We start from the raw sequence: 27,275 nt of genomic DNA on the forward strand, positions 1-27,275 counted from the left end.
AAAAAAAAGAACAAACAACAAACCCAAAACAGCTCGGCAATTGATTTATTTTTAAAATCTCATCATTTTGGTGCCAGTTTCATGATATTCTTTTTGAATGCCTGACTCATGGTTTTTYRGAGCGCTCGGTGTTGGCAGATCTGYGTGYRTGAGTGTGACAGCGTGTGAGCTCAGGGGCCCTCTGCTGATAGAGAACACAGGGCTGCTTCCACACAGGACTGCCCTGCCCCTCCAGGACTGATGAATGCTCCTTTAGTGCTGTTTCATTGCCAAGCAGGGTGTTTTCAAATTAAACCCCTCCCCAAAAAGGGGCCCTGGCGCTGGCCATTGAGTCATTGTGCTGATGCTCAAGGAGAATAAACCCCCAGCACTGCCTCAGGGGTATTGAGGGCAGAGGGGTCAGGGTTAATTTGCAGYCTCCTGTGTGTAAGGATCTAATAAACAGCCTGTGAAGGTCAAACCTGTCGCTATCAGTGGCTTGTTCTGTGACCTTTCTCTCTCTCTGATCACTTTGTCTCTCTCCTGTCGGTGAGAGGGTGGCGGGTGCTGTTGCCCAGGATGGGTTGTGGGTATTGGTTATTGTATAAACTGTGCTTTGAAGATGAAAAATATCTTGGGAGATGCTTAAAGCTCTTGACAAGCATCTGTGCTCCTTTYGCAGGAACCCAGCAGAAGGCAAAGTGCCTGGATGCTTTGTCACAGGCAAAATCTGCTGCGTGTGCAGCTCCSAGAGGCAGGGCTGGGAGCTTCCCAAGGCTTCTCATGGCCCTGGAATTATTCCTGGGTGCTCATGCTCCTCACTTGCTTGGGAGAGAGGTGTCACAGKGCAGGCAGTGCCAGGGGCTTTTCACAGCATGGGCTGGAGCAGAGCAGCAGAGCTGTGCCTGGACCCATCCCTGCATTATCTGCACCAGGTTCCATCCCTGCATTATCCATTCCACATCCCATTCCAGCATTATCTGCTCACATCCCATCCCTTCATCATCTGCACTGGGTCCCATCCCAGCATTATCTGCACCAGGTCCATCCCTGCATTATCTACTCACATCCCATCCCCAGCATCCACCCCACATCCCATCCCTGCATTATCTGTTCCACATTCCACCCCTGCATTATCTGCACAAGGTCCCATCCCTGCATTATCTGTTCCAGGTCCCATCCCTGCATTATCTGCACCAGGTCTCATCCCTGCATTTTCTGCTCACATCCCATCCCTGCATTATCTGTTCCAGGTCCCATCCCTGCATTTTTTGCACCATGTTCCACCCCTGCATTTTCTGCTCACATCTCATCCCTGCATTATCTGCACCAGCTCTCATCCTAACATTTTCTGCTCCACATCCCATCCCAGCAAGCATGAAGCTGAGTTCCACGTGCTTCTCCAGCTTTGGCAATGTCCCCAGACGATGGATGGGGTGTGGATGCTCAGGGAGGCTTGGCCCAGCTGTGAAATATTCAGGAAGAGTTTTATGGCTTTGGATTTGCTGTTGCCTGGTGCGGGGTTGGATCCCCACCCAATAAAGCATCTCCTAGTTGCTGGTTTGCATAAAACTGGTGGATGTATCTTTGAAACCCCATGACTGGCTGACTCCATGGAGGGTGCCAGAGTTATGCAGCAGATTTATTACACAGCATAATCACAAAGCCCTCGTTTTCTTGGGCAGCTTCCTTTGGCTCSGTGTGGCTCATCAGGATGCAGGGATTGTGCCAGAGCAGCTCTCCGTGGATCTCCCTGCCCATGCCGTGCTCTCAGCTCCCTGCCAGCCCTAACTGTGCCTTTTCTCTCCAAGGGAAGAAGCGATGCTGTCCACCTACTTCGAAACCATCAATGACTTGCTCTCCTCCTTCGGGCCCGTCCGGGACTGCTCCCGCAACAACGGTGGCTGCACCCGCAACTTCAAATGTGTCTCGGACCGCAAGGTGGACTCCACGGGCTGCGTGGTACGTGCTGGGGCTCTGGGGGAGGTGCTGGGGCTGTGGGGTGGGTGCTGCTGCTGTGGGGTGGGTGTTGGGGCTGTGGGGTGAGTATTGAGGCTGTGGGATTGGTATTGAGGCTGTGGAGTGGGTATTGAGGCTGTGGAGTGGGTATTGAGGCTGTGGGGTGGGTACTGGGGCTCTGGGGTCAGCATTGAGGCTGTGGAATGGGTACTGAGGTTGTGGGGTCGGTACTGAGGCTGTGGGGTAGGTATTTGGGCTGTAGAGTGGGTATTGGGGCTCTGGGGTAGGTTCTGTGGATGTGGAGTAGGTAAAGGGACTGTGAGATAGGTGCTGGGGCTGTGTGGAGTTGGTTTTGAGGATGTGGGGTAGGTGCTGGGGTTGTGGGGTAGGTGCTGAGGATCTGGGATAGGTGTTGGGTGTATGGGATAGGTGCTGGGGCTATGGGGTCCCCTGGGCTGGCCTCTGGTTTGGGGACAAGCCAGGGGCAGTTATGACCTGCCCCTCTGGCCCAGGGGATGTGTGTGCTGGAGGAGTTCCCCCACTGCTGGGGCCTTCATGGCACATCACAAACCCCTTAAAGACTCAGGGGAAGCAGCCCAGGTGCTCAGATGAGCAAAAGAAAAACTGCTTGAGGCTGGTGGTTGTTTTCCTGCTTGTCAAGAAGCAGGGGTGGAAAGCTGCCTCGCTTTTTCTCCTGCCTTGGGCTGCCCAGTGTGGAAGAAAGATGCAGCATCCTCCCCTCCTACCTCCCTGTGGGCATCTCTGACACCCTCAGGGGGTTGATTTGTTTCTGAACGTGCTCATGTCTTGCCAGACAATCTGCTGAGTCCCAGGTTTTGCAGTCCACAGGACCTTCTAGACCCTACACCATTTGTTTTGGGCAGAGGGTGTGAATCACAGAATCCTAGAAGGGTTTGGATTGGAAAGGACCATAAAGATCGATTTGTTCTAGCCCCTTACCATGGGCAGGGACACCTTCCACTAGCCCAGGGTACTCATATCCCTGTCCACCCTGGCCTTGGCCACTTCCAGGGAGGTGTTCCCGGCCACTGATGCCCAGAGGGGCTTTGCTGTGCTTCCAGGTGGGAGCAGCATCTTGCCCAGCTCTACCCCATTGACAGCAAAGTCATCCCTTCCCCGTGTGAGGAACTCRTGTGAATCCAGTGTGGCACTCAGAGTCAGAGGGCAGAGCCTTGGGGAGCAGCAGGAATCTGGAGCATCGCCTTTAGTCTGTGTGTTGTTGAAGCCCCTGTGTGCCAGGAAGCCGTGGTGACCCTGAAGAGAGTTCAGAGCTGTCACCTCTCCATCAGCCCCTCAAACACACACACTCCGCTCCTAAACCCCTGAAACCCCTCATCTCTCTGCAGCAGAGCCCCCTCAGCCCATCCCTCCCCTCAGCAGAGGCAGGAGATAAATGTCTCTTTATTTATTGAAGATGTTTGTACACGGCAGCTGGGAAAGGTCAGGCTGGAGCCGCGCTGTCCCGGGGGGGAGGCGTTTTCATTATCCCCTTCTCAGGTTGCTTGTTAAGGCCATTTAGCACGACAGTCTGATGTGTCACCAGCAACGCCTGCTGCCATCTCCCCTTTGCTTCTCCTCTCCCCTTCCTCCTTTCTTTCCCATTTTCATTTTTATTTTTTCACTCTTTTTTCCAAGGAGCAGCTGCCTTTCTAGTCTTTTGGGTTGTTTTCTGCCTTTCTAGTCCTTTGGGGTGTTTTTCCCTTTTTTTGGGTGTTATTTTTCTCTGAACACCAAGGTGCTTGCCCAGGCACTGTCTGAAGCAATCAGGGCTCTGGTTGCCCCACTCCTCTGGGAAACGATGCCACTTTTTAAAGTCARGATACATTAAGGTAGAAATTGTCAATAAATTACAGGCCTAGTGGTGGCATGTGGASRGGCAGAAAACTGTGTCATTTGGGGRAAATACCCCTCCTCAGCTTCTGTAACACCTGACAGAGGCTGTGTGTAAAGGGAATGGATCATGAACAGTGAAGGGACCCCACTGCATCCCATCCCAAATCTCTCTGTTTCCCTTTAGACTGACCCCAGACAATGTTGCCTAGCTCTCCCAGCCTTGTGCAGTGTTTTATTCTTATCACCTATGTGATGTTCCTGGCAAAGGAGGGGCATGAGGAGAGGTGTAGAAGGGACCATCCTGTGTTTCTGATTGTGCTCCATAGCCATTGTCCAGGGAAAACCCTCCTGGATGGGCTGGGTTGTGCTCACGGTGCTGAGTGGAATCACAAGTGATGGGAGTGGAGTCTCAGCACTCACACAGCCCCCATTTGTGAYATTCTGGTACTTTCTTTGCCCATCCCTGCACTGCCCCTCCCCATTCCAGCCCCTCTCCTGGAGCCTGCTGGGTGTGAGCTGTGCTTCCAGTGYGAGCAGGGATGGGGTCACGCGCTGCAAATTTTCAGGGATGTCAGTTGGTTTTGAAGCTGAACCGCTGTGAACTCAATTTGCCAATTTGGTAAGTGCTATGGGCAATATCGGGATGTAATTTAATTAAGCTATCCCCTTTTTATAGAGTTCAGGGAGCATTTGCCTACTAATTTTAGCACCAGGTTTGCTCCAGCTTCGCTCTGGACACGGATTCACAAATCATGACATGTTGTTAATCTCCACCAGTCAACAGTTTATTAATTTGCCGAGGACCACAGAAGTATATAATCAGTGGTTCATCAATCAAGGCTAAATCCAACAAATGTTCCAGGCAGGTACTGAGCATAAAATATACATGCAGCCTTGTAAGCAATTAATGCACCACAGAGCTGGAGCCGAGCGGCTCAACCGGGGAGCAGCACAAATCTCCAAGATTTCTTATTCCTTTTATATACAATCATCATCTGTTACCAGTTCCTTCGTGCCCTTAATACGGCTTCCAGTAATTCTGCCAGGACTGGGATGCATTTATCTCTGGGTTTTTAGCAGCGTGGGCTCTGCCATTTCCTAATTGTTTGGCCCTAAAAGGTCTCGGTTGAAGAGTCAAGGGCGGATTGCTCGTGGCTCGTGCTGGAGCCTGGCTGGGTCTCCTTGGGCTGATGATGGAGAGGAAGAAGGATGTTCCTCGGCTCAGTTAAAATCTTGCTTTGTAGGCATCGCTTGAAGACCCTAAAACCTCTCTAGCTGCATCATCACTCGCAGCTCTCCACCTGCCATGCYCTGTTTCCCATGGGATTCCTTTTCCCCCACCATCTCATGGTTTTCTATTAGTTTGATGTGTACCCAGTAGATGGCATGAGTGCATAAAGGGTTTCTGCAGTTCTTTTCTTATCGGAGGACTTTTAAAAAWTCATGTAATTTTAGGAATTGTCAGTTGTAACCTTGCTAAGACCTTGGCATAGCTAACTGGAGCCTTGAGTTTGAGCCCTAACATAATCAAACAACCCCCAAGCTCTGGAAAACCTGCTTCTGTGCTGTTGTGGGTTTTTTGTTTTTTTTTTTGTTTTTTTTTTTTTTTTTTTTTTTCCTTATTGCACCCTATAACTGGTGATGGATCTGATCTAGCTGTGGGCATTTCCCAAGAAAACAAAATGCCAGTGAGTTTCTCTGAATCCAGTGGCTCTGCACATTGAGTCCAGTGTGTGTTTCRTAGCATCTTGCAGGGATCACAGCAAACCAGGAGAAAATGTGCTGAAGGAATAATTCACATTATATTGCTGATCCTTTCCACTGGCACGGTGGTAGCTGCACAGCCTGGAGGGAGGATGCTGAAGGAGGGAAAATGCTTAACCCTCATGTGTTGGTGATTTATAATTTGAGATGAAAACCTGTGAATTGGCCCTGAGAGACCGAAGGAAACACCTGCATCATGGYTTAAATTCAGCTTTTCCCAGCTGTCTCTCAGATTGGCTTTGCTCACTGGTGCCAGTCCTCTCTTCTACCTGAGGAGAAGGGGGGTTGTTTGCATCTACTGTCCCATGGCTGTGAGCATTTTTGAGCCTAGAAAGGTACAATTACAACGCCAGGAAAATGAGAGGGATGAGTTTTTTTCCCAAAGGAATGGGAGCTTTGGTCTTGCCACATGAACTGGGCAAGGAGGTTCTCTCTGTTCTCTCCGAGATCACGTCAGGCATCGCCGTGGGAGGAAGCAGCAGGTACAGGAGTGCAGTGAAGGTGTCTGAGCCCCATGTTCCTCCCAGGATGGGGTGTCCTCACTAGGAGGATCACCTGGAGAAGCAAAAGGGTGCCAACTGCTTTGTTAGGGATGAGGAAGACAGTCCTTCCAAGAATTAGCCCTGTGTTTAAGATGTGAGCAGCCTCACTGCAGTGTGGTCTGATGGCTCTGCAACATCTGTGCGCCTGCAGATGATGCTGAGCTGGTTCTTTAACCCAAATTAGAGTGCCACAGGGGCTGAGGGTGTTGCAGGTGGATGTGGAAGGGCTAAAGCATGCTCCAGGATCCATCCCACCTTGGGAGAGGTGTGGCAAGAGCCTGGAGAGCCTTCCCAGCCCGGGCAGAGGGTGCTGTTCTTCTGCACAGACATRAAATCCTGCTGATCCTCACTGGCTCCCCTCTCACAGGCTCAGCTCTCTCTGGCAGAGATTTATTTCTAGTCTGAGCAAGAAAAAAGTACAGTWTGCCTTCAAGGATGATGTGAGGTGAGGGCAGCCCATCAGGGAGGAGGGAATGTGCCTGGCTCAGCAGGGACAGCATCTCCCAGAGAGTCCCTTAATGAAGTTGTGGCCCACGGTGACACTGATGTGGTGTCAGTCCCAGGCTCTTCAGACACAGAAGGAAGAGGAATTTAGCATGGTTCACACAGGAATATAAACCTTAGCACRGCTGGTTTGGGGCTAATCCTTCCCTTGCTCTCTCCCACCTCGGAATGATGGGCTGCTCCTCGCTGCTGCAGAGAAACTCCTTCACTTAGGAGTGGAACCGTTTYGGGGAGAAATGGGATTAGAAATGCAGGAGCAGGGCAGTGGCTGCAGCTTTGGTCTCCTCCTTCCACCACACATCGATGGGGAGATGCTTTGAAATTATGTGGATGATGTTGAGAATTTACTTTCTGGGGGAAAAACAGGGTGTTTAGGAATTTCAGCCCAAAAAGGCTGTGCAGAAATGCCTTGCATGTGTGAAAATTCCAAAATGCTTTGGTTCAAAACATTTCCTTTCTATAAAGGAGAGGGAAATGTTCAATTCCACCGTTATCATCTGGAGCTTTGTTTTATATTGCTTCATCTCAGTGTACAGCCTGAAATAAAAACAAAATTAGGCGGTGGAAACCAAAACATTTCAACCTTGTCAAAATTAAATGCTCTCCTAATTTCCCAATGAGTTTTGAGATGTAATTGATGGAATCCCACAAAGCACTTAAGCTTCATCAAATCTGCATTTTTCTGACAGACAATTGTTCATTGAAAAATAAAAACTTCCCCATCCCTGCCTTGAGAGGCACCTAGCTAATTATGGGAGAGATGCACACACCAGGGAGGGAGATGAGGAAAGCAGTCTCTCCTAATCCCTTTAAAATCTCGTTGGCTCCCTGGAGCAGGAGCTGACTCCTTCTGCACATTGTGGTTGGAATCAGAAGCCCCCTGAGCTCAACAGCAAGCTCCTCTCCAAGGAGCACATGGGTTTGGATTTTATCTCATTAATCCAGGTAAATGCCCGTGTTGAAAATGGGATTTGAGGAGGAAAGGGTGGCAAAGGCTGTTGGGGTTGGTGGTGGTGGTGGGTGGGGGCAAACCACCCAGCTGCCTTTGGCTTCAGAGGGGGTTTGTCCCTCATGGACAAGGGGTGGCTGATTTAAAAGCAAAATGGAATCACTCAGGAAGCTCCAGGGTGAGCTGGAGGTCTCCCTGCCWGCACAGGGAAGGAGTGGTTYAGRTGATGAAAGCCCCAATTTCTCCAGTGTTGGGTTTTTCAGCAGTGTTCCTTGAGGGCTTGGCTGATGCCCCTCAGCTCCTGAGCAGAGTGAGAGGTTCGTGTGTTGTCACAGCTGGGTTGGGGCTTTGGGGCTGCTTTGGGATATAGGATTTGGTGTGTGGAGCTGTGGTTGGGCTGCACCCTGGATGCCAGGGGGGACAGAGGTTGAATTTCAGATTTCCTGAAGGATTTTTGGGGGTGCCACCCTCTGCTATGACTGGAAATGCCCTGAGACGGGCAGCAGATACCAACACACCCCAAAATGTGCTGTTGGGGATTTCTGGAAGGGAAGCAGATTTCCTCGYTCCAGGAGCTTTTTCTGTGTGCATGGCATCCCACCAGCAGCCTGAAACAAACCCCTCCCACCCAGAATTGAGATGCAGACATGCACAGAAGAACTTGATTTGCCCGAGAAGGTTCACTGGAGGGGTGGGCAGGGGTGAGGAGATGCTCCCTCATCCCCCACCCCACTGCCCCCAGGCTGAGAATCACCAGGAGCCTGCAAGACAGATGGGTTTGGTTTTCTAAGGCTAAAATAATGATTGATGATCTTTAAAGGGAAAAGGAAGCAGGGGAAAAGGAGGGAGGGAGGGGAAAGAGTGGGAAGATAATGACTGTTATTTTGGAAAAACAGTTGTAATGTTCCCCTCTGGGAAGGATGTTCCCCCGCAGTGGGGTGTCAGGAAGGGCTGTGCCACAGCTGGGCTTGGTGAGGACATCCCTGCCCCGAGGAGGTGAAGCAGGGGTGGCTCTGGAGAGCATTTTAGCAACCAGCATTTTGGCCCTGTTTCATCAAAATATTGGGAGAGGAGGGATAAACCTCACACACAGAGCTGGGTGTGTACAGCCACACTCTGTCCTGCTGCTGCTGAGGAGCTCTGCTCACCAGGGGCTTCCTGGGTCAAGAAAACAAGGCAGAATAAGCTGAAATTGTCCAAATATGTATATATATATATATAATATATGTATGTATATATGGACACAGAGGGGTTTACTGCATTTGTGTCATTTCTGAGCYCCAACAAGCAAATAAATACATGCCAGGGCATAGTCAGAGCTCATTAAAATGCTGGCACTTGCTTGTACCTCAGCAGTGCCTGGGATTAATGCTTTTGTCTCACGCTGAGGAGGTTCCTTGGTGAGGGGTGAGGCTCAAAGGGGGGTCATTTCCAAAGTCCCTCAATGTTTGTGTAGCCTGGGGCCAGCAGGGCTGGGGATCTCACCTCTGGAGGCATCCAGGCATGGGAATGGTGCCTGGAGCAGCACTGGGAGCAGGGTTTGGTGGCAGAAATGGTTTTAAGAGATGTGGGGWTTCAGACTTGTTTGCACCCAGAGCATCACCTCCAGCACTCTGACACAGAAATCTCTGTGTCAGAGAAAACAGGGTGGAATGACAAAAAGGGCAGTTTACTCTCTATAGAAACACTTTATTAGGTATTCTGGTTTTTTTCAACTTAATAATGGAAGAGAGGAGTGAGCTGAGCAGGTCAGGCAGGGAGCTCAGGTGGAGGAGAGCGGGTGTGCTCCCATCCTTCCAGTGACCCCTTGCTCATCTCGCTGCTAATGAGCTTTGTAAATGAGGAAATGAGCAAAAGTCCCTTTTTTACCTTACATGAGCAGGGAATTGTCCAGGTATTTGTTTTCCTAAGGCACAATCTTGTCCAGGTTCTGYTGTGTGCTTGTGGTTTTTTCCACCAGTGATGATCCTCCTCTTTTTTTTTGCTCTGGGTTGGTGGTGGGCAGAGCAGCTGTGCCCAGTGCTGGTGGCAAGAGGCCACACGGTGCCACACGCTGTGCTGGGGTGACAGCAGTGGGCACAGGAATCCCTTTTTGTTCCAAACCACAGCCCCTGTGTATCAGCGAGGCTGGGCTTGCTGTATTCCCAGGGGTGGCTGTGGGCATGTGGCAGCAGGTCCTGCCAAAGCTGCCACTCTGTGTCACCTTGGAGATGTCATTTAAAAGGGAAAAAAGCCTGTTTTGCAAAAAAAAAAAAAAAAAAAAAAAGCAGATAAAAATAGCACTTCCTATTCAGCACATCCATTCTTTGTGTGTACTCAAAATTCATTTGCTGACTGCAATCCCAGGGATAAGCACCTGGGAGCTCTGGGATGGGCTGGTGTCCAGCTGTGCCATTGGCCAAACCATGGGGATCTGCTGCTGCTGGGTCCGTCTCCTCAGAGCCCTGGGCAGCAGCAGGGTCAGAGTTTGGAGCTGAGGGCTGTGCTCAGCCTTCAGGACCCTGTGATCGGTGCTAACACTGATAACAACAAGATAAGTTTTCTTTTCCAGTGCCAAGGGCAATTTTCAGGGCTGTCTGTGGGCACAGAGACATCAGTTCACTTCTGCATAGATGGAGTGGACATGCAAGGCCGTGGATTTATGTTTTTAAACATAGCCTGTTGGATTTSTGGATTTATGGTTTTAAACATAAATATTTATGGTTTTAACATAAAAACATAAAGCCAAGAATCCAGGCTTCTCCTTGGGTTTTGAGCGGACTGTGAGCTGGAGTCTCCCTGTACATCTCCTTTTCCTCTCTATGTCATGGATTAAGTGTCACACCCTATTCCCAAACTCTGAGTTCTATTTCCTGGTCAGATCCATGGATAAAGGATGGTCTGGGAGCTGGAAATGAACCCATACAATGAAAGTCTGTGATAAACCACAAACAGCAATTTTTTTTTAAAATTTCTGGGTACCTGTGTGGGAGCTCCCTTTGCTTCCCTGGCTAAGTAAATCCATTCCACATCTGGATGAGGGGTGAGCAGAGGTGTTTGACCAGGACCTGCTGGGGCACCACGTCTCAGCAGCTTTCCTGCCACTGGGGAGGGACAGGACGTGCCACCAGACAGAGCTATTGACCCAGCTGCTCATTGATTTTGTAATCATTTCCCAACAGAGCCCCCCGTCCTGTGTCACTGCCAAGGCACATGGCAAATTGAACTGCAACTAAATTGATGGGGCATTGATTAAAACTCACCGTAATTATTGGTTCTCTGCTGCCCGAGCCAGGCAAATCAATGTCAGCAAGAACAGATCTGCTCCTTTGTGAAAGCCCAGTGAACACAGGGCAAGTGCTGGCTTTCCAAACCCRTCCAGGAGCCCAGGCTGACCCATCAGGGAGTCAGGATTAGCASAAAATGACTTTTTCCAGGSTAATTTCTGAYTCCTGTGGGCAAGAATATAGTTGCACTCAAAAGGACTTCAGTTTTCCCCCACTCTGATTTATTGGTGGGACATCCCRATGGGAAATCCTCTGCTCCAGGGGCAGGGAGGTGTGTTACAAAGATTTATGAGCCCAGAGGAGCTGTGGCTGCCCCAAGAAGTGCCCAAGGCCAGAGTGGGCAGGTTTGAAGCAGCCTGGGATAGTGGGTGGCACCCCTGCCCAATGCAGGGGAGTTGAGATGATTTTTAAGGTCCACTCCAATCCAAACCATTCTGTGATGTATTGTGCCCAGTAGTTGCTCCATCCACTTATTCATCCCTGCAAAACCCTCTGGTGTTGCCTCTGGTGGTGTTTTTGTGGGCCAGAACTRATTTCTGAGTTCCCTGGTCCCCCTGGTTCCCCTGAGCAGGGACATTCCCCATATTTTCACAGTTCCCAAAGCTCCCTGTCCCTGGAGAGCTCCGTGCTGCAGCCCAGCAACTGAGTGGAGAGGCAGCTCTACTCTGAGCAGGGATGGGTGTGAGGAAAGGGGGTGCCTTCCTTTACAAGCGCTGTGCCGAGCTCTTTGCCTGCTGTAATTAATGAGTATTAGGATGCATCATTAGGAGCTGAAAGGAATTATGTTTCGTGGTGGTTGAGAGCCAAAACTGGAGGAATATCCCAAGGGTGGCCTGAAGCAGAGCAGGACTAAGGGAGGGAGGGCTTTGGTGACCCACTAACCCAGTCACAGAATGAGCCTCTTCTTCCTCCGTGGCTGCAGAAGGTGCTGAGCTCAGCACGTGGAGCTGTGCCAGGGCAAGAATCCCTGTGACAGCACAGAGAGCTGTGACTGATCCTCTGGCTGTGCTCCTGCTGCCTTACAGCCCCATCCAGCTGCCTGCAGCACCCTGGCAGATCCCTCAGGAGCTCCAGGAGGAGCTTTTCAGAGCCCTGTGGGTGCAGGGAGAGCAGCAGGGAGGAGGATGCGGTGCTGTGGAGCAGAGATGCTGATCACAGCCAGCCCTGTGTCCTGCAGGGAGAGCCTSCCTGCCCCTCTGCACAGCTCTGCTCTTCCAGCAAAGGAGGACACCGCAGGAGCTGTTTCTGCAGATTCACCAACACCCTCACCCTGTTCCCCAGGCAGCTCCCAGGTGGTGAAAAGCATGGATTATTCTCTGTCCCCTCTCCTCCTTCATTATTCCGTGTATGCATCTGGAAAATCTCCTGCTCCCGTGTCTTCTGCTGCTTCCTGCTGCCAATTCCAGATCTGTGTGTCTGGGACCCTGCAGAGATGGGCATCATCCCCTTCCAGAGCCCTTTGCTGCCAGGATTGTTGGGATGGAAAAGCCTTGTGCTTTCCCTTCCCACCTTACCCACTGTCCCCAAGGATGGCACTGAGATTTTCAATCCCCAGAGCTGAGGGCAGTGAGGGATCTGAGGGATCACTGGAGTGGAGATCAACTGCTGCAGGGAGGGCAGAAGCAGTTCTGATGCTGCTGCTGCTGCTGTAGGGAAATGGAAAGGGTTTCTAGGGGGTGGAGGGAAAGATGGGGACAAAATTTTAGCAGCACAGGACAAGTGTGATGGCTWYAWWYTGAAGGAAGGGAGGTTTAGRTTAGATATTAGGATGAAATYMTTCCCTCTGAGGGTGGTGAGACCCTGGCAGTCTCCAAGGCCAAGGTTGGACGGGGCTTGGAGCATCCTGGGACAGTGGAAGGTGTCCCTGCCCATGGCAGTGAGGTTGGAACTGAATGGTCTCTTCCARCCCAAATATTCTGTGATTCTGTGATTGCKCAGRGTGTGCCAGGACTCCTTAAAGCCCCTTTCTGCTGTCCCTGTTTGCTTCTTAAGCAGCCAAGTGTGAGCGAGGCTCTGCAGCCCAGGATCCTGCCAGGGTCCAGGGTCTCATGAACTTTTATTAATATGTACAGCATTTTTCTCACATGGAAAATTGATTTTTTTTTTTTTTTAAGCACGAAGTATGGCAGTTTTATAACCTTTCCTCTGCTTGACAGAGGCCGTTTGACAGAGTGCCTTCATCACTACCTGTGTCATCTCCAGTCTAACTCATCTCCACAAAATTCCATAATGCATTTTTAATTGTGAKCTGCTCCTAGACAAGATTTATTTATTTTTTTCAAGGACTGGCCTTTTTGTTGTTGTTTGTGTGTGCATGCTTCTCCCTTTGGTGAGAAGGGACAATAACACAAATAGAAATTTGTTTTAATCCGGGTGACAATTTATTGATGGCATTTGCTGCCTGCTGGCTTTTATCTTCTGGGGCAAGGGAAGCAAGCTGGAATTAAAAATTAGAGAATTATAAGCTTAGGGAATTATAAACTAGGGAATTAAAAACTAGGGAATTAAAAACTAGAGCCGTGGTTCCCTTGGCTGTGGAGAACTGATGAGCCTGGGCTGCCATCCTGTGTGTTCCCAGTCCTGCCTCTGCCACGGGCTGGTCCTGCCCAAATCCTTTTGGATATGATGCTTGCTGACTGCCCTGGTGTGGGTTGAGATGAATTTCTGGGTCGTTCCCGAGCACTGAGATGGTTCTCTGGGTGTTGAGGTGTTTCTTTTTGGTTTGCACTGGATTTTCTGCGTTTTGGGGGAGCGGGTAGCAAACACAGAGGGTTGTCATGATTTGCCCCACACTGGATAGAGGGTTCATTGTTGTGTGATTTTGATCCTCTGGGGGGAGGATGAGGAGGGAGGCTTTGGCAGCAGACCCAATCCCAGATCCCAGATCCCTGCCCCATGGCCCTTACCCCTTTCCCAAGGGCTGTGCAGGTGATGCAGGGCTCCCCATCCATCACTCCAGACAAACCCATTCCCTTCAGATGGAAAGGAGTTGAGCAGGCTCTTGTTTGGGCTGTGTCTGGGAGGGCACCCACTTCACAGGATGGGGGAGGACCCACAGGTGACCTTTTCCATGTCTCTCTGGCTGCAGTGCCCCGAGGACCTGCGGCCCATGAAGGATGGCACCGGCTGCTACGATTACTCCAAAGGGATCGACTGCTCCGACGGCTTCAACGGYGGCTGTGAGCAGCTCTGCCTCCAGCAAACCCTGCCCCTGCCCCACGACCCCTCCTCCAGCACCATCTTCATGTTCTGTGGGTGAGTCCCCTCCAGTGCTCCTCAGCGAGCAGACAAASCCCCCCTGCCCTTTTCCATCCCTGTGCCACCCATCCCAGCCCAGCCTGGAGCTGGGTGTCCAAAAAAAAAAGAGCTGTTTGTGGAGCTGACTTCCAGCAGGGAATAGAGACACCTGGTTTGCCTGGGGGAAGTGTGAGGAGGAGTGTGAGCACCTTCCTTCATTCCCCCACAGTTTGATCCGTGACTCACYGTGAAGGGACCCAAAAATTGTACATTGTGTGTTGGAGGGGGAAGGTGTAGGATTTGTTTAAAAAAATACCACTTTTAAAATTTACTTTATTTTTATTTTTACTCCCCTGTGCCTCYCTTAAAAATAGAGCTTCATCCCTGWTTTTGGCTGGGATCTTATAATCCTACACGATTTAGCATTTTCTCTCAGGAAAATCTGGGCAGCTGCAGCGTGCTCTAAAAGGAGCTCAGTGTTATCTGGCTTTGTGCTGCACAGCTGCAGCCATCCATCCCCTGCCCCAGCTTCACACTCTCAGGCACACTCAGAGACCTGCTCCATGTCCCAGTGTGATGGATTAGGAGGAAGAAAGGGGAAAAAAATACCCTTTTGGGAAGGAAATGCCCACAAGCAAGAAGGGGAAGTTACTGCAAGTCCTGAGCAGTAACTCTGAGGAGCATCCATCAAGCCCCRATGCTGCAGGTGCAGGAAAAACCTCACGCAGCTCTGGCTGCTGGCTGGTCCCTGGGAAGAGCAGCTCAGGGAGCTCTGCCTGTGCCAGCTTCTCCTTTATTTATCCCTTTTTTGCTGGTTTGTTGTTCTTTCCCCCCATCACTTTATTTTTTTATTTATTTATTATTATTATTATTATTGTTTAGCAACACTGAGCGGCTGAGTCACCAAGACAGAGCACGTTTTTCTGCTCTGTGCCTGCAGAAAGGGCTGGAAATTTGTCCAGGCACCATCATCCTTTGTCGGGAGGGTCTAAAAATCCTGGGACATTCCATGGTCTCCAGCCACACCCACGTGAATCTGCGTTTCAGCCCTACATCCCCAAGGACAGAGACTGTTTCCCCTTTATATATATATATATATATATTTTTTTTTTTTTCATAATCCCTTTTCAAGGCTGAGCTGAGCTTTGGGAACAGGCAAGGAAGAGTGTGACAGACGGGTGGGAGTTGAGCTTGCAGTAAAATGCAGCAGAGGAAGGGGAGAGGGAAGCAAGGCTGGGCTGGGGGGAGGTGGGGTTGGTGCTGGCAGAGCGCTGGGGCTGTGGGGAGGAAGGACAGGCAGGGAACAGAGCTCCCTGTGAGGTGGGAGATGAGGAAAAGGCTGCTGGAAAAGGAGGAGGAGAGGCAGGATGAGCACATTTGTGAAAGATTCCACCAAGGATTCCAGTGTCTGTAGTTAATCCCATCCATCCCTGCTGCCTGCCTCAGTTTCCCTTCCTGTCTGTTGAAGATGAACACGTGAATCTGAGCCAGATSAGGCCTGAAAGTGGGAAAGAGCAGGGGAGCAGCCCTGCTGGAGCTGTGTCCATGCAGGAAGGTATTGCTGGGTGGGAAGGGGCAGGAGCCTGATTTTGCTGTGCTGTTTCCTGGGGARTGTTTGTTCCTGGGCAGCTGATGCACGGTGGGCTCAGCTCCAGGCAGGAGAACGTGGAATCATGRAATGGTTTAGGTCAGAAGGGACYTTAAAGCTMATCTTGTTCCATGSCAGGGACACCTTCCACCAGACCAGGGTGCCCAAAGCTTTGTCCAACCTCTCTGCAGGAGCTGAGCTGTCCCCATTCAGTGATCACCCAACGCAGCCAGGGCAGAGGATTTGGGCTCTGTGGCCCCTCAGCTGCCCAAGCAGCTCTGCAGGTGTTGGTGGTGCTTGGCTGCACTGGACAGAGGCTCGTGGGGTGGGTTCCTGTGTGCCTGACCCCTCTCACATGGCCTGTGGTYCCCCAGGTGTGTGGAGGAGTACAAGCTGGCCCCAGATGGGAARTCCTGCCTGATGCTGTCTGACATCTGCGAGGGCCCCAAGTGCCTCAAGTCGGATGCCAAGTTCAATGACACCCTTTTTGGGGAGATGCTGCACGGCTACAACAACAGGAGCCAGCACGTCAACCAAGGGCAGGTGTTCCAGATGACCTTCAGGTATGTCCTGGTTCTGCTTCTGGTTTTGGGAATGTCAGGGTGGTGAGATGGGGACCAAGGTGAGGTGGTGCAGAGCCAGCATCTCTGAGGGGAAGAGAGCAAGAGSACAGCCAGCATCCATGGCTTTCCTGCTGCTCACCCTTCCCTCTGGCTCCTCCTGGCCCAGGGTGTGTCTTGTCAGATCAAACCGTGCTCCATGTGCCTTTTTCTGGAGCATTGCCTCATCTCTGTCTGAACACTGATATCTTTCATCTCCACCACGTCCTGCAACAATGAGTTCTGTCTTTGATTGTGTGTAGTGTGAAAGAGCATTTCCTTTGCTGTGTTTCCAGCCTGTGYCCCCATTACAGCACTGGGAGGAGCTGTGGATGTAGCACCATAAATAATGCAAATGAGCTGAAGGTAAATGCCTTCACCTTGCCGTGCTCACAGAGGAGAGCTTGCTGATTTCAGGGCTTTCAGATGAGTTATTTAGTTATTTTTCTTCAKGTCTTCTCAACGCAGCTGCGTTTTGATCAGGTGTGAGCCAGGGTGGCTCTGAGTTTTGAAGCAGCAGCACTAATCCCAGCCAGGAGAAGATCCCGCCCAYACCTGGCTCTTCCCTGCCCAGCACCTGAGTGTTTCTTTCTCTRAAATGCCTTCCTTTCAAGACCTCATTGCTGCCTCTGATTTTAGCTGGAGCTTGGGGTGCTCACCCCTGCTGCTCACAGAGTTTTTCCAGGTGTTTTTGCCCAGCTGAGTGCAAAGCTTCCCTGGCTTCAAGCTGAGCTCTGCCCTTCTACTCTCTTGATGACATTGGCATTACAAGCTCCATCAGCACAAAGTGCTGGGAAAGYCACAGCCAGCAGAGTGCTTGGGGCCAGCAGAGCTGCAGCTTTTGCTGGAAGTGAGAAYTGACAGGACACAAAGGCAGTTTTCCCAGGAGACTCCTCTTTGTTTTCTCTCCCTCCCATGTTCCCATCATCAGAGCAGAGCCTGGGCTGCACAGATGAAGTTTTCCATGGGTTTAAGTGATGCTTTGTTGCTTCYAGGTAGAAAATGTCCTCAGGGCTGAATTCCAGCTGGAAAGCACAMAAGGATGTCTGTGGGGCTGATTGATCCTGGGACCCCTCAGGAGGCTTCTCCAAATCTTCCTGTCTGAGGGCATCCTGAGGATGGTGGGTTTGGGCAGTCCAGAGCTGCACCAGGAGCATTCCCAGGGGACTGTCCTGGRAATAAAACACCTGAGGTGTTGGGATGGCATCTTCCAGGGGCCAGAAAGCACTCCCTGGGGCTCTGCCTGACAGTTTTTGTGGTTAAAAAGAGGGCTGTTAGTGACCCACTCTCATTCCCAGAGCTTACACCGCTCCCACTGCACTGGCTGGGGTGTGCAGTGGGGAGAAGCTTTCCCCAGTGAGGGTTTGTGCAGGGACAGCYGAGTTCTTTGCACAACCTGCTGTCACAAAAAGGGTTTTCAGCCTCTCTAGTCCCAAGTGTAACAGCTGTGAGGGGCAGRAGAAAGCAGGTCTGAAACAAGAGCCCACGTGGTGCCGGCTGTAGCGTGCGACAGAGTGGCTCCGCAGAGCTCAGCGCCTGGAGGGAAGGCAGCACATCTTGCTCCAGAAATGCTTCCAGCAGCCTGGAAGGTCAGCACAGCTGCCCTTTTCCCATCTGAGCGTGGGCTGCTGGCTCCAAAAGCAGCAGGCAGTGATGAGAAGGGCTCGGTTCCCTGCGAGCAGTGTCCTCCCCCGTGGCCAGGCTGCCAGGAGAGCCACAGGGTTACGGTCTAGGAGCACCATTACATCATCCCTTAACAAGGGAAGAGAAGGAGGTTAATGGAGAAGAAATTATTAACTAAAAGATGTAATTTGCCTCTGATTTTCATAGATATTCAAGAACCTCTCTGAGCATTAAGACACCAGCTGTTAGAGGAGCCCTTAATTTGGTGTATTTGAAACATAGCAGGAAGCTGCCTAATACTAGGGATTAAAAGCCTGTTTCTGCGAAGTAGGAGCAAGAACCTGCTATCAGAACAAGGGGCTGAGTATTTTAGAGGGATTTATGACTGCTGGGATCCTTTARCTATGCAGATGTGACAATCTTTCGAATGGTGTCTGCTTCCCATGTCGCCCGCATCTTCAGTGTCTTTAATAAATAGGATATTCTCAATCTGCCAGGCATGTCAGCATGGGGCTGGGAGRGAGCCTTTGTGCTGGGAAAAACCGCCTGGCACACCCTGACTTGGGCAACACTTATCAGTTACTGGAGAATTTCCATCCCCTGGGAGTCAGGGAGGTGTTTTTGCCACCTAAGGGGCTGCAGCACTGATCAGTCAGAGTCTCTGCCCTTTTGGTGGTGGCAGAATCATGGGATGGGTAAGGTCAGAAGAAACAGCTTTGGGTGCTCTGAACTTGGAGCAGCTGGCACAGGATTGCAGCTAGGCAGTTGTTGGATAATCCAGTGAGGCAGACTCCACACCCTCTCTGGYCAATCTGTTCAGTGTGTGGTCACTGCACWGGGARGAARTTCTGCCTCATGTTCWGGAGGRACTTYCTGGGCATCAGTTCAGTTTCTGCCTGTTCCTCCTGTCCCATTGCTGGKYCCCACCAAGCAGAGCCTGGTCYGTGCTCTTGGCAGCCTCCAGGCCGTGCTCAGGACATCACTGGGATGTGCTGATATTTTGTTTTTGTGCCTGCCCAGCTGGAGAGGCTGGGGATGTGCAGGAGGTACCTTCAGCATGCAGAGCACAGGTGGATGTGAGGGTGCAGCAGAGCTGCACAGCTTGAGAGCTCCCAGACTTCAGACCAACGTGTGGCTCTGGTCAGCACTGCTTAAGATTTTGGGTTTCCTCTCTAAGAGATGTAATTTTATCCATGGGCCTTTACCCCAGGATTTCAGCTGTGTGCCTGCAGAGACAGCAATGCCCAGGGGAAGGTGGAGGGAGCAGATGCTGGGGCTGAGCTGGATGGTTCATSCTGTGTGCTCCAGCCACACAACCCCAGCCCTGATGGAACACCTCTCTGTGTGGCCTGCAGCCTGTCCCTTTCTGATCCACCAGTGGCAATGAAGGCACAGCCCAGCAGGATTTGAGTGCCACAGCATCCCTGCAGCTCTGCTCCAGTTGTCAGGAGTTGGGAGCTCTGTGGGCAGCTTCTGCTCTGCTGAGGTGGCTTAATAACCACTAATTATTTCTGTGGAGGCTGGGGTGCTCGAGTGCTCTGCTGGACATGCCAGCATCAAGGTTCCTGCTCGGAGGAGTGCACCGTGGCATTGTTGCTGCTGCCTTATTGGAAGGATTTCAATCAAAGCACTCCTCCTGTGCTTCTCCTGTGCAGTTCTTCATGGGCATGTTGGGAGGGGGCTGAAGAGGGATCTTCCATCACCCACCAAAAACCTCCTTGCTCCTTCCACTGCTGAGCCAAAAGCACATTCAGAGCTGTTTTCTTCTGGGCACCCCTCTCCTTTCTTTAAAAAAGAAAGAATTCACCATTCCCRTTGGTGAAATGCCCTGTGGGGTTAATAAGTAGATGGGATTGGAGCTGATCTATTCCAGTCACACCTCCTGGTCTAGCTGGGATGCCCAGCAGTGGATGCAGCTCACTAAAGACTAGATTAGAGCGATTTTCCCCCCGTTGCCTCACGGTGGGGCAGAGCCTGAACTCTGCGCCGTTCCCAAATCACTGAGGAATTATTTTCCAAATGGGTTGTTTGTTCGTTCTTTATCTGTTTTTGTGCCGTCTCTTTGCCATGAGGGAATAGATATTTTTGTTTAAAAGCTGTTTGCAGTTTCAGACTGTTGCTTTTAYGCCATTAATATGGAGAAATCCCAAAATACTGCCCGTGGAGCCAGCTTTGCTTGCTGGATTATTGCAGCACGGCAAACAGGATGTCAGAGCAGTGCATGGCAGAGCACTCGCTGGGAGCAGCTCTCTGCCCTTACCAGGGTCCCTTCCCATCCCAGCCCTGGCTCTGCCTCTCATCCTGGCTCTTGCTCCAGCCTGGCAAATCCTTGGGACACAGGAACACCCACACAGCCCCCATTTGGTCCCTCCCTGCAGACATGAAGTGAGTCCAGGGGGTTTTGAGGGGTTGAGGGCAGAGAAGGAGCCAGAATGATTTGATGACTGGAGGGAGGGAGAGGATTTGTGTTGGTGCTCCCTCCCTGCTGAGCACCAAGTGGTTTCTCTTCCCCMTTTCCAGCAGGACAGCTCTGCAGGATCCAGGGGTGCCCAGCTCTGCTGTGCCCAGCACCTTCTCACAAGCTGGAATCACCCTTCCCTCTTCAAATAAGTCCTTGGAGGATGCTGTTCCCTCCATTCCCACCTATAAAACCGGGCTGCTGCTTCTTTCCAGCCTTGGGGAAGGCAAAGGGCAGCTTGGAGGTGGTGCTGAGCACAGCCCGAGGTGTCTGGGGTGMTGCACAGAGGGATGGGCACTGCCCTGACTGCTTCCAGAAGGCTCTGCCTCCTCACAGCTCCGTTCATGCTGTCAGGCCACTGACCTCATGTGTGGACTTGTCAAAATATTGATGGCGAGTTTGGCAAGTTAATTTTAAATCTGTCACTCCTTCCCCTCAACGCTTCTCACCCCTTAACGAAGCAGCACGGTGGCAGGGGGTGAGCTGGCAGCTCGGTGCCATCCCTGTCTGGGCTGTTTTGGGAAACATTTCCCCCCTTTCCTTCCCCCCTGCACCTCGTGAGCTGCACCCCGTGCTCTCCCACCTGTGGATGCTGCCAGGGGCTGGGCTGGGGCTCAGCTGGGTGCAGAATCACATCTGGGGTGAGACTGGAGGGGCTCTGCTGGTGCCCCTGGYTTGGAGCTCCCGGGCCAGCCCTGGCAGGGACATCCTGCTTCCCCTAGGGAGTTACACAAATGTAGTGTCTGTAACTGGTTAAATTAAGTCAATTTTTTCCCCTATTTTTCTCCCTCTCTTTGGAACCTCCAAGCCCAGGAGTTATAATTGTGCTGTTTATTATTCCCGTGCTGGCAAGCCGCTGCACCAGAGCCTTGTTTACCCATTACCCTTCAGGCCGGGATAATGGATGGATCTCTTTTCCAGTGGCTGCCTTCCATTCCATTCATCTTTTTATTGTTTGTTGCTGCACTTCTATTACCTGTTCACAACTCTGAAGCCTCGGACACGCCGGTTAGAAGCAATGATGTCTTTCCAAGCCAGRCTAACGCCTCACACCACAGTCCTGAGCAGCAGCCAAGGGGTTGTAAGGAGTTGAGCAGCCCTGTGGAGGTGGGATCTGCTGTGGGGTGTGTGGGATGGACACTGTGTGTTTTGAGCACCTCTTCACTGGCCAGGCTCAGCAGTGAGATTTTACCAATCTGCTGTATAAATGACTAGCACAATTAGCAYCGCATTCCATCAGTTAGGCCACTGTTACGTCCCATTTAATTTCAAAGTTCTCATCCCACCAAAAAGGACGGCAGATTGTGTGGCTTTGAGCTGGTGTTGCCCAGCCTGCAGCCACGTGCTTCTGMAGCAGGTTGGAAGCTTTTTTTACTGTTCTGCAAAAACAAAAGCAGGTGCAGTGTCAGTGATACCCTAAAGACAACACAGAGGTGCAGGGTGGAAGAGATGCTTTGCAACAGAGGTTGTTTCAATACTATGGGTTCTCAGAGTGTTTCTGCACCAGGTGTAGGTGGGATTGAAGGAATGGGCTATCTCATTCTTGGTGAACATGGATGTGGCCACCACAGCCACCTCGTGCTCCTGCTGCCCCATCCCAGCTCCAGATGTGCCTCTGAGCTGCTTGGTTTCATTCCTGTCTGTGCAGGTAGCACAATAACCTCACACAAGGTCAGTGTCTGGTGTTTGGTCATTGCCTGTGGGAGCCCCGCTGCTCCCAGCGTGTGCCTCAGCCCGAGGGAGAGGGAGGAGGAGGAAGAGGGATGGCCACAGTGGAAGCTGCCACTGCAGCCAGAGCCCAAAAACAATTGTACATCCAAAATTGTGAGATCTAGACTGGGAAGTTCCTCCGTCAGAGGGTGGGCAGGCCCTGGCACAGGGTGCCCAGAGAAGCTGTGGCTGCCCCTGGATCCCTGGCAGTGCCCAAGGCCAGGCTGGACATTGGGGCTGGGAGCAGCCTGGGACAGTGGGGGGTGTCCCTGCCCATGGCAGGGCTGGGATGTTCTTGCAGACACCGGTTCAGTGCAGAGCCAAGGCACTGCTGTCAGAGCTGGTACCAGCACCCACTGGAGCTGATGGAGTGTCACCCTCGGGCTTTTGCTGAGCTCAGGGAGCAGAACTTTCCTTTCCCTGTCAGTGGAGCTGCTGCCCCGGCAGCCAGGGATGCCAGGGAGCTGTTCCTGCCCCCGCACCCTGCTCCCCRCTCCCCCAGCCCCGTGCCTGCGCAGATGTTTGTGTTCCCTGCAGCTGATGAAAATATTCATTATCTTGTTAGCGGCTGCTGCGGCGGGGGAAGCGCAGATTTGCATTCCCACAGCTGATTCCATGGCACACGGAGCCGCTGCAGCCACGCTCACCGGGCTGTGCCTGGACACACGGGACACAGGACATGGGGCACAGGGCACGGGGCTGTCCCTCCTGCCCTGCTGCTGCCACATGGGGCACGGGGCTGTCCCTCCTGCCCTGTCCACTGCCACACAGGGCACGGGGCTGTCCCTCCTGCCCTGTCCACTGCCACACAGGGCACGGGGCTGTCCCTCCTGCCCTGCTGCTGCCACACGGGGCAAGGGGCTGTCCCCCCTGCCCTGTCCACTGCCCTGCTGGGATGGCAGGGAGCAGTGCCAGGGCCCTGTGGGCACACCATGGAGGGCAGGAGGAAGATGATGAGCGCTGTGGAGGAAGGCAGCGGGCACTGGGGTTTGGTCTGTGTGTTAGCTGAGCTGCGAAGAGCAAGGGGAGTGCTCGTCCCCGGGCAGGGGGATCCCAGTCCAGGAATGCTGCTGAGGTGTGTGCGTGCATGGGAGGGTTCTGTCTCCCAGCTCTGGGAGCTTCTTGTGGGGTGGGAGCTGCAAGATCTGGGGGGATGCTCATCCTTTGGGAAGGTGGGTCTGGACATGGGCTCTTCCTGACCCTACTGCCAGCCTGAGTGTTCCCTGACCCACATCCCCACACAGCTGACAGAGGATTCAGTGAGGTCTTGTGAGCCCACCTTGTGAAAAGCTGATGGTGACACCCATAAAGGTTTGGGGAGAGGCCAGCAGTGTGCCCAGGTGGCCCAGAAGAGCAGTGGCACATTGGCTTGTACCAGCAACAGTGTGGTCAGCAGGGGCAGGGCAGGGATTGTCCCTCTGTACTCGGCACTGGTGAGGGTCAGTTCTGGGCCCTTCACAATGAGGACATTGAGGGGCTGCAGGATGTCCAGAGAAGGGAGTGGGGCTGGGGAAGGTTCTGGAGCACAAKTCCATGAGGAGCAGCTGAGGAAGCTGAGGGTGTTTAGTCTGGAGAAGATGAGGCTCAGGGAACACCCTGAGAGGTCCTGCAGTCTCTTCTCCTGTGTGACAAACAATAGAACAAGATGAAACAGTGTCAGATTGTACCTGGGGAGATTTATATTGGATATTTGAAAAATYTCTTCATCAAACATGTTATCAAACCTGGGCACAGGATGCTGAGGTCAGTGGTGCAGTTACACCATYCTTGGAGGGCATCAAAAGGCAYGTGGATGTGGCACCTGGGGACATGGTTGAGTGGTGGCCTTGGCAATGCTGGGTTAATGGTTTGGCTCCGTGGTCTTAAAGGTTTACCCCACCCTAAATGATTCCATGATTCTGTGGACAGGAGGGGAGGATGAGGGGGTGACACTGGGTACTTGCAGAAGGCGAAAGGGCTCTGCTCCCCTCCTGGGTTTGGCAGAGATGATCCATGTGCCACCCACTCCTTGTCACCACTCCCTTCTTGGCTCTGCCAAGCCCCTGCCTTCATTTTCCCAAACTCCTGTGCCTCCTGGGAGTTTTTCCCCTTCCCTGTGCTGAGGGGAGCAGCCCACAGGATGGCCTCGCTGACCTGCTGGCCTTTCCCATCTCAGACTTTTATGATATCAATTATAGCTGGTGTTGCTGCACAGTTAATCTGCGTGATTAAGAGATTGGATTTATAATAACAGCTCAGATTTATGGAGTGCCTTTCATCCCARGGGGTCCTTATTGGCTTTACAGCCTTGCAGTGGTGTACTGCCTTGCAGAGAGGAATTGCTGCTTCCTTCTTCATCTCACACGGGCTGCAGCTGCTCCTGGGCCAGGGGAGCTGTGCACCCACTCGGGACACATGAAAATAAGGGTTATGTTCAGCTGAAAAGCTGCAGGAGAGTGAGACAGGAGGGTTTGAGGCTGTAAGTTGTGATCACACGACTTTAGGATGTGATAGCAGCATTTCCCATGTGGTGCTGGTCCCCATTAGCTGGGCTGGGGTTTGTGCTGCTCACACCACGGGGCTGCTTCAGTGCCACCTCTGGGGACACAGCTGACATTTAGCAGCCTGTCACTGCTCTTCCTTGCTAGTGCCAGCACTGGTTGATGGAGATTCCCCTTCCAAGGACTAAATCAGCTTGACATTGCCTTAGCAATGCGAATCCTTGCTCCAGGCGATGCAGTCAGGAACAGTCACCAGCRTGGGGATATCTGAGCGCTCCACAGCTATGCCAGCTGTCGAGCCATACCTGCTTCCGAGGCAGCAGCAGGGCTTGGATGCAGCYTCAGTGCAGCAGAAAATCCTGTCTTCCTCTTTCCCATCCCAAGTGCTCTCTCCAGAGGCGGAGGAATTGCTGTTGTTCCTGTTGCAGTGTAGCTCATGCCTGCATGAACATGAAAGCAAGGGCTGGCTTTGGGCTTGGGCCCCATCAGCTGAACCCACTGTCCCAAAAAGTGGTGACAAGCCATGCTGGGAGCCCTCCTGTCCCCTGTGGCATAACCCAGATCTCCTAAATCTTGCACTTCACTGTCTTCCTGGGCAGTGTGACGTGCTTTGGATGCTGGTGGCTCTGTGCAGAGGAAAGCAGGAGCAGGTGGTGGGGATGGACCCAGCATCCCTCGCCCCCCTCCCCATGCCCCAACAATGCTCTTTGCTGCCGTGCTCTCCCCCTGCCCGGGCTGCAGCAGGAGCCTCCCATGGGCTGCTGCCTTCAACAACAATTTCCTGCAGATGMAAGCTGGGGGTGTTTGTGCCGGTTCATTTGTCCCCCAGCACGGGCTGAAGGAGCCCAGCATGGGCAGAGCAGGCTGCGTGCCTGGCTCTGGCTTTCCAGGGAATGCCGCCACTCGCCATCTGTGCCCGCGCCCGCGGGCAGCCGGCAAACATCTGGAAGGTGTGGCAGCACTGCCACTCGTCATCAGGCAGCCAGAGAGCRATGGGCACGGAGCTGGGAGGAGGGAAGGGGTGTGGAAAGGGCTCTGAGGTGCCTGGCTGAGCCCAGGGCTGGGGTTTGGCTCCTGGCACTGCGGAGGGTGGCAGGGTGAGGCTGCTGCAGGTGCTGTCACCTCACCCCATGCATGGCTCTGTGGTTCTGTAATTAACTTCACACACAGAAAACACAGCTCTGCAGATGCAGGGCCAATCCCGGCTAGCTCTCCATCTGTTCTGGCTGCCTGGCAGTGCTGCTGCTTGTGGAATTGTCCCCTGCCTGGGCACTGCCTGTCCCTGTCCCTGGGGACACCGGGCTGGCCATGGCCATGCTGGTAGAGCCATGGGCTGTACAAACACCCTACATGGCACCTTGGGCGGGCACTGGGGTCACCCTGGGCTGGGGATCCTGGCACAGGGATGCTGGCACAGCTGAAGCCCACACTGACACACAGGAGGCCTGGTGTGGAGGGGAAGTGGGTGCATTAAGTGCTCTGAAATGACATTGTCGGAGTGCCAGCATATGAAATGTGTGGTGGTATTGCAGCCCTGCCATCGCCTGTGGCTGTTTTTCTTCTGCTTCTAATGACTAATAGAGAGAAGACAAAACAATTTCTATTCGTTTCTCCCACGCCGCAGTGGGTTTCTTATTTTCCAAACCTCATTAGAGTTTGTAATACCATGGTGGTAGTCAAGAGCAGTCCGAGTCACCCTGGGGGGAGAGAAGAACYGAAGAGATATGATGTGCAGCCCAGCATTAACGCTGCTCCTGGCTCATTTCCAAGGTCCCTCCTGATTCCWTTCCAAACCCTTACGCCTTATCTTCATCTTAAAGGTTAACGACGAAGCTTAGGAGAGGAGGGGGAAAAAAGAAATGTTTAAACTCTCAAATTGTTAAAGAGAATGGAGTGTGTGCTGAGTGGAGAGCTGGGTCTGCATTTACATTGGAAAGGCAAATATTAATATTAAAGGATTGTTCTTGTGCTTCCCAGGGCTGGGGTTGGGTTTCCCTGGAAAAGCTGCAGGTGCACGGAGCAGCCATCATCTGCAGGATGCTGTTTCCAAATCCCAGAGGAACCGAGTACAAGTCAGGCACCAGCCTCCTTGGGAGGCCCCAGCGGGTAGGGCTGGCTCCTCTGGCATCACTGAGAGTTCTGCATTTGCTRTCTTGTCACAAACAATGCCAGGGAGAGCGCCAAGAACAGAATTGCTGGGGGAAGGATTGCAAACAGCACCCAAACAACCACGGGAGAGGACCYGCAGCCTTGCTCAGCTCAGCACTGAAATCAGCACCCACAGGACGTGTCCAGCCTGGCTCTGGCTCTCTCAGGCRTGGGCAGGTCATTCTGTGCCCAGGTCATCTGGCAGTGGCCACAGCCTGGTGGGCAGGAGCTCCATGGGCTGCTCCAGGAGGGTCTGTCTGTTGTCTTCCCCATCAAATCGTAAAAGAGCTGCAAGTTTTGAACTGATGGAAGCTGACAAGGTCAGGGCCTTTGGCTGTCAGTGATGGCAAAGCTGATGGAGGGAGACACCTTGGAGAGCAGATWGATGGAGCAAGACACAGTTCCTCCTGCCACACTGAGCAGCTGCAGCCCTCTGCAGATGGGTGGATTTCTCTCCATCCACAGGTGTTGGGTGTTCCCCAGACCTTCCAGTCAAGGAGGGGATGGCACACAGCTCAGATGTGTTCTAGGCTCAGGACAAGGTTGCTGAGGGTGGGGAGGCCCTGGCACAGGGTGCCCAGAGAAGCTGTGGCTGCCCCTGGATCCCTGGCAGTG

General features: G+C 52.4%; 1 protein-coding gene across 1 annotated transcript in view; it reads left to right on the forward strand.

The window, feature by feature from the left end:
• The window catches only part of ASTN2 (astrotactin 2), a 166,287-nt gene that overhangs the window by 50,396 nt on the left and 88,616 nt on the right, over nt 1–27,275 (forward strand). Inside the window, exons 6-8 of the mRNA XM_057385552.1 lie at nt 1,791–1,941; nt 13,906–14,072; nt 16,017–16,205. Coding sequence (XP_057241535.1) covers nt 1,791–1,941; nt 13,906–14,072; nt 16,017–16,205 — 507 coding nt within the window. The remainder of the gene's footprint in view (nt 1–1,790; nt 1,942–13,905; nt 14,073–16,016; nt 16,206–27,275) is intronic.

Source organism: Malurus melanocephalus, unplaced genomic scaffold (genome assembly GCF_030028575.1).
Source record: "Malurus melanocephalus ecotype Western Australia unplaced genomic scaffold, MMel_1.1 scaffold_840, whole genome shotgun sequence".
In the NCBI taxonomy this organism is placed as follows: domain Eukaryota; kingdom Metazoa; phylum Chordata; class Aves; order Passeriformes; family Maluridae; genus Malurus; species Malurus melanocephalus.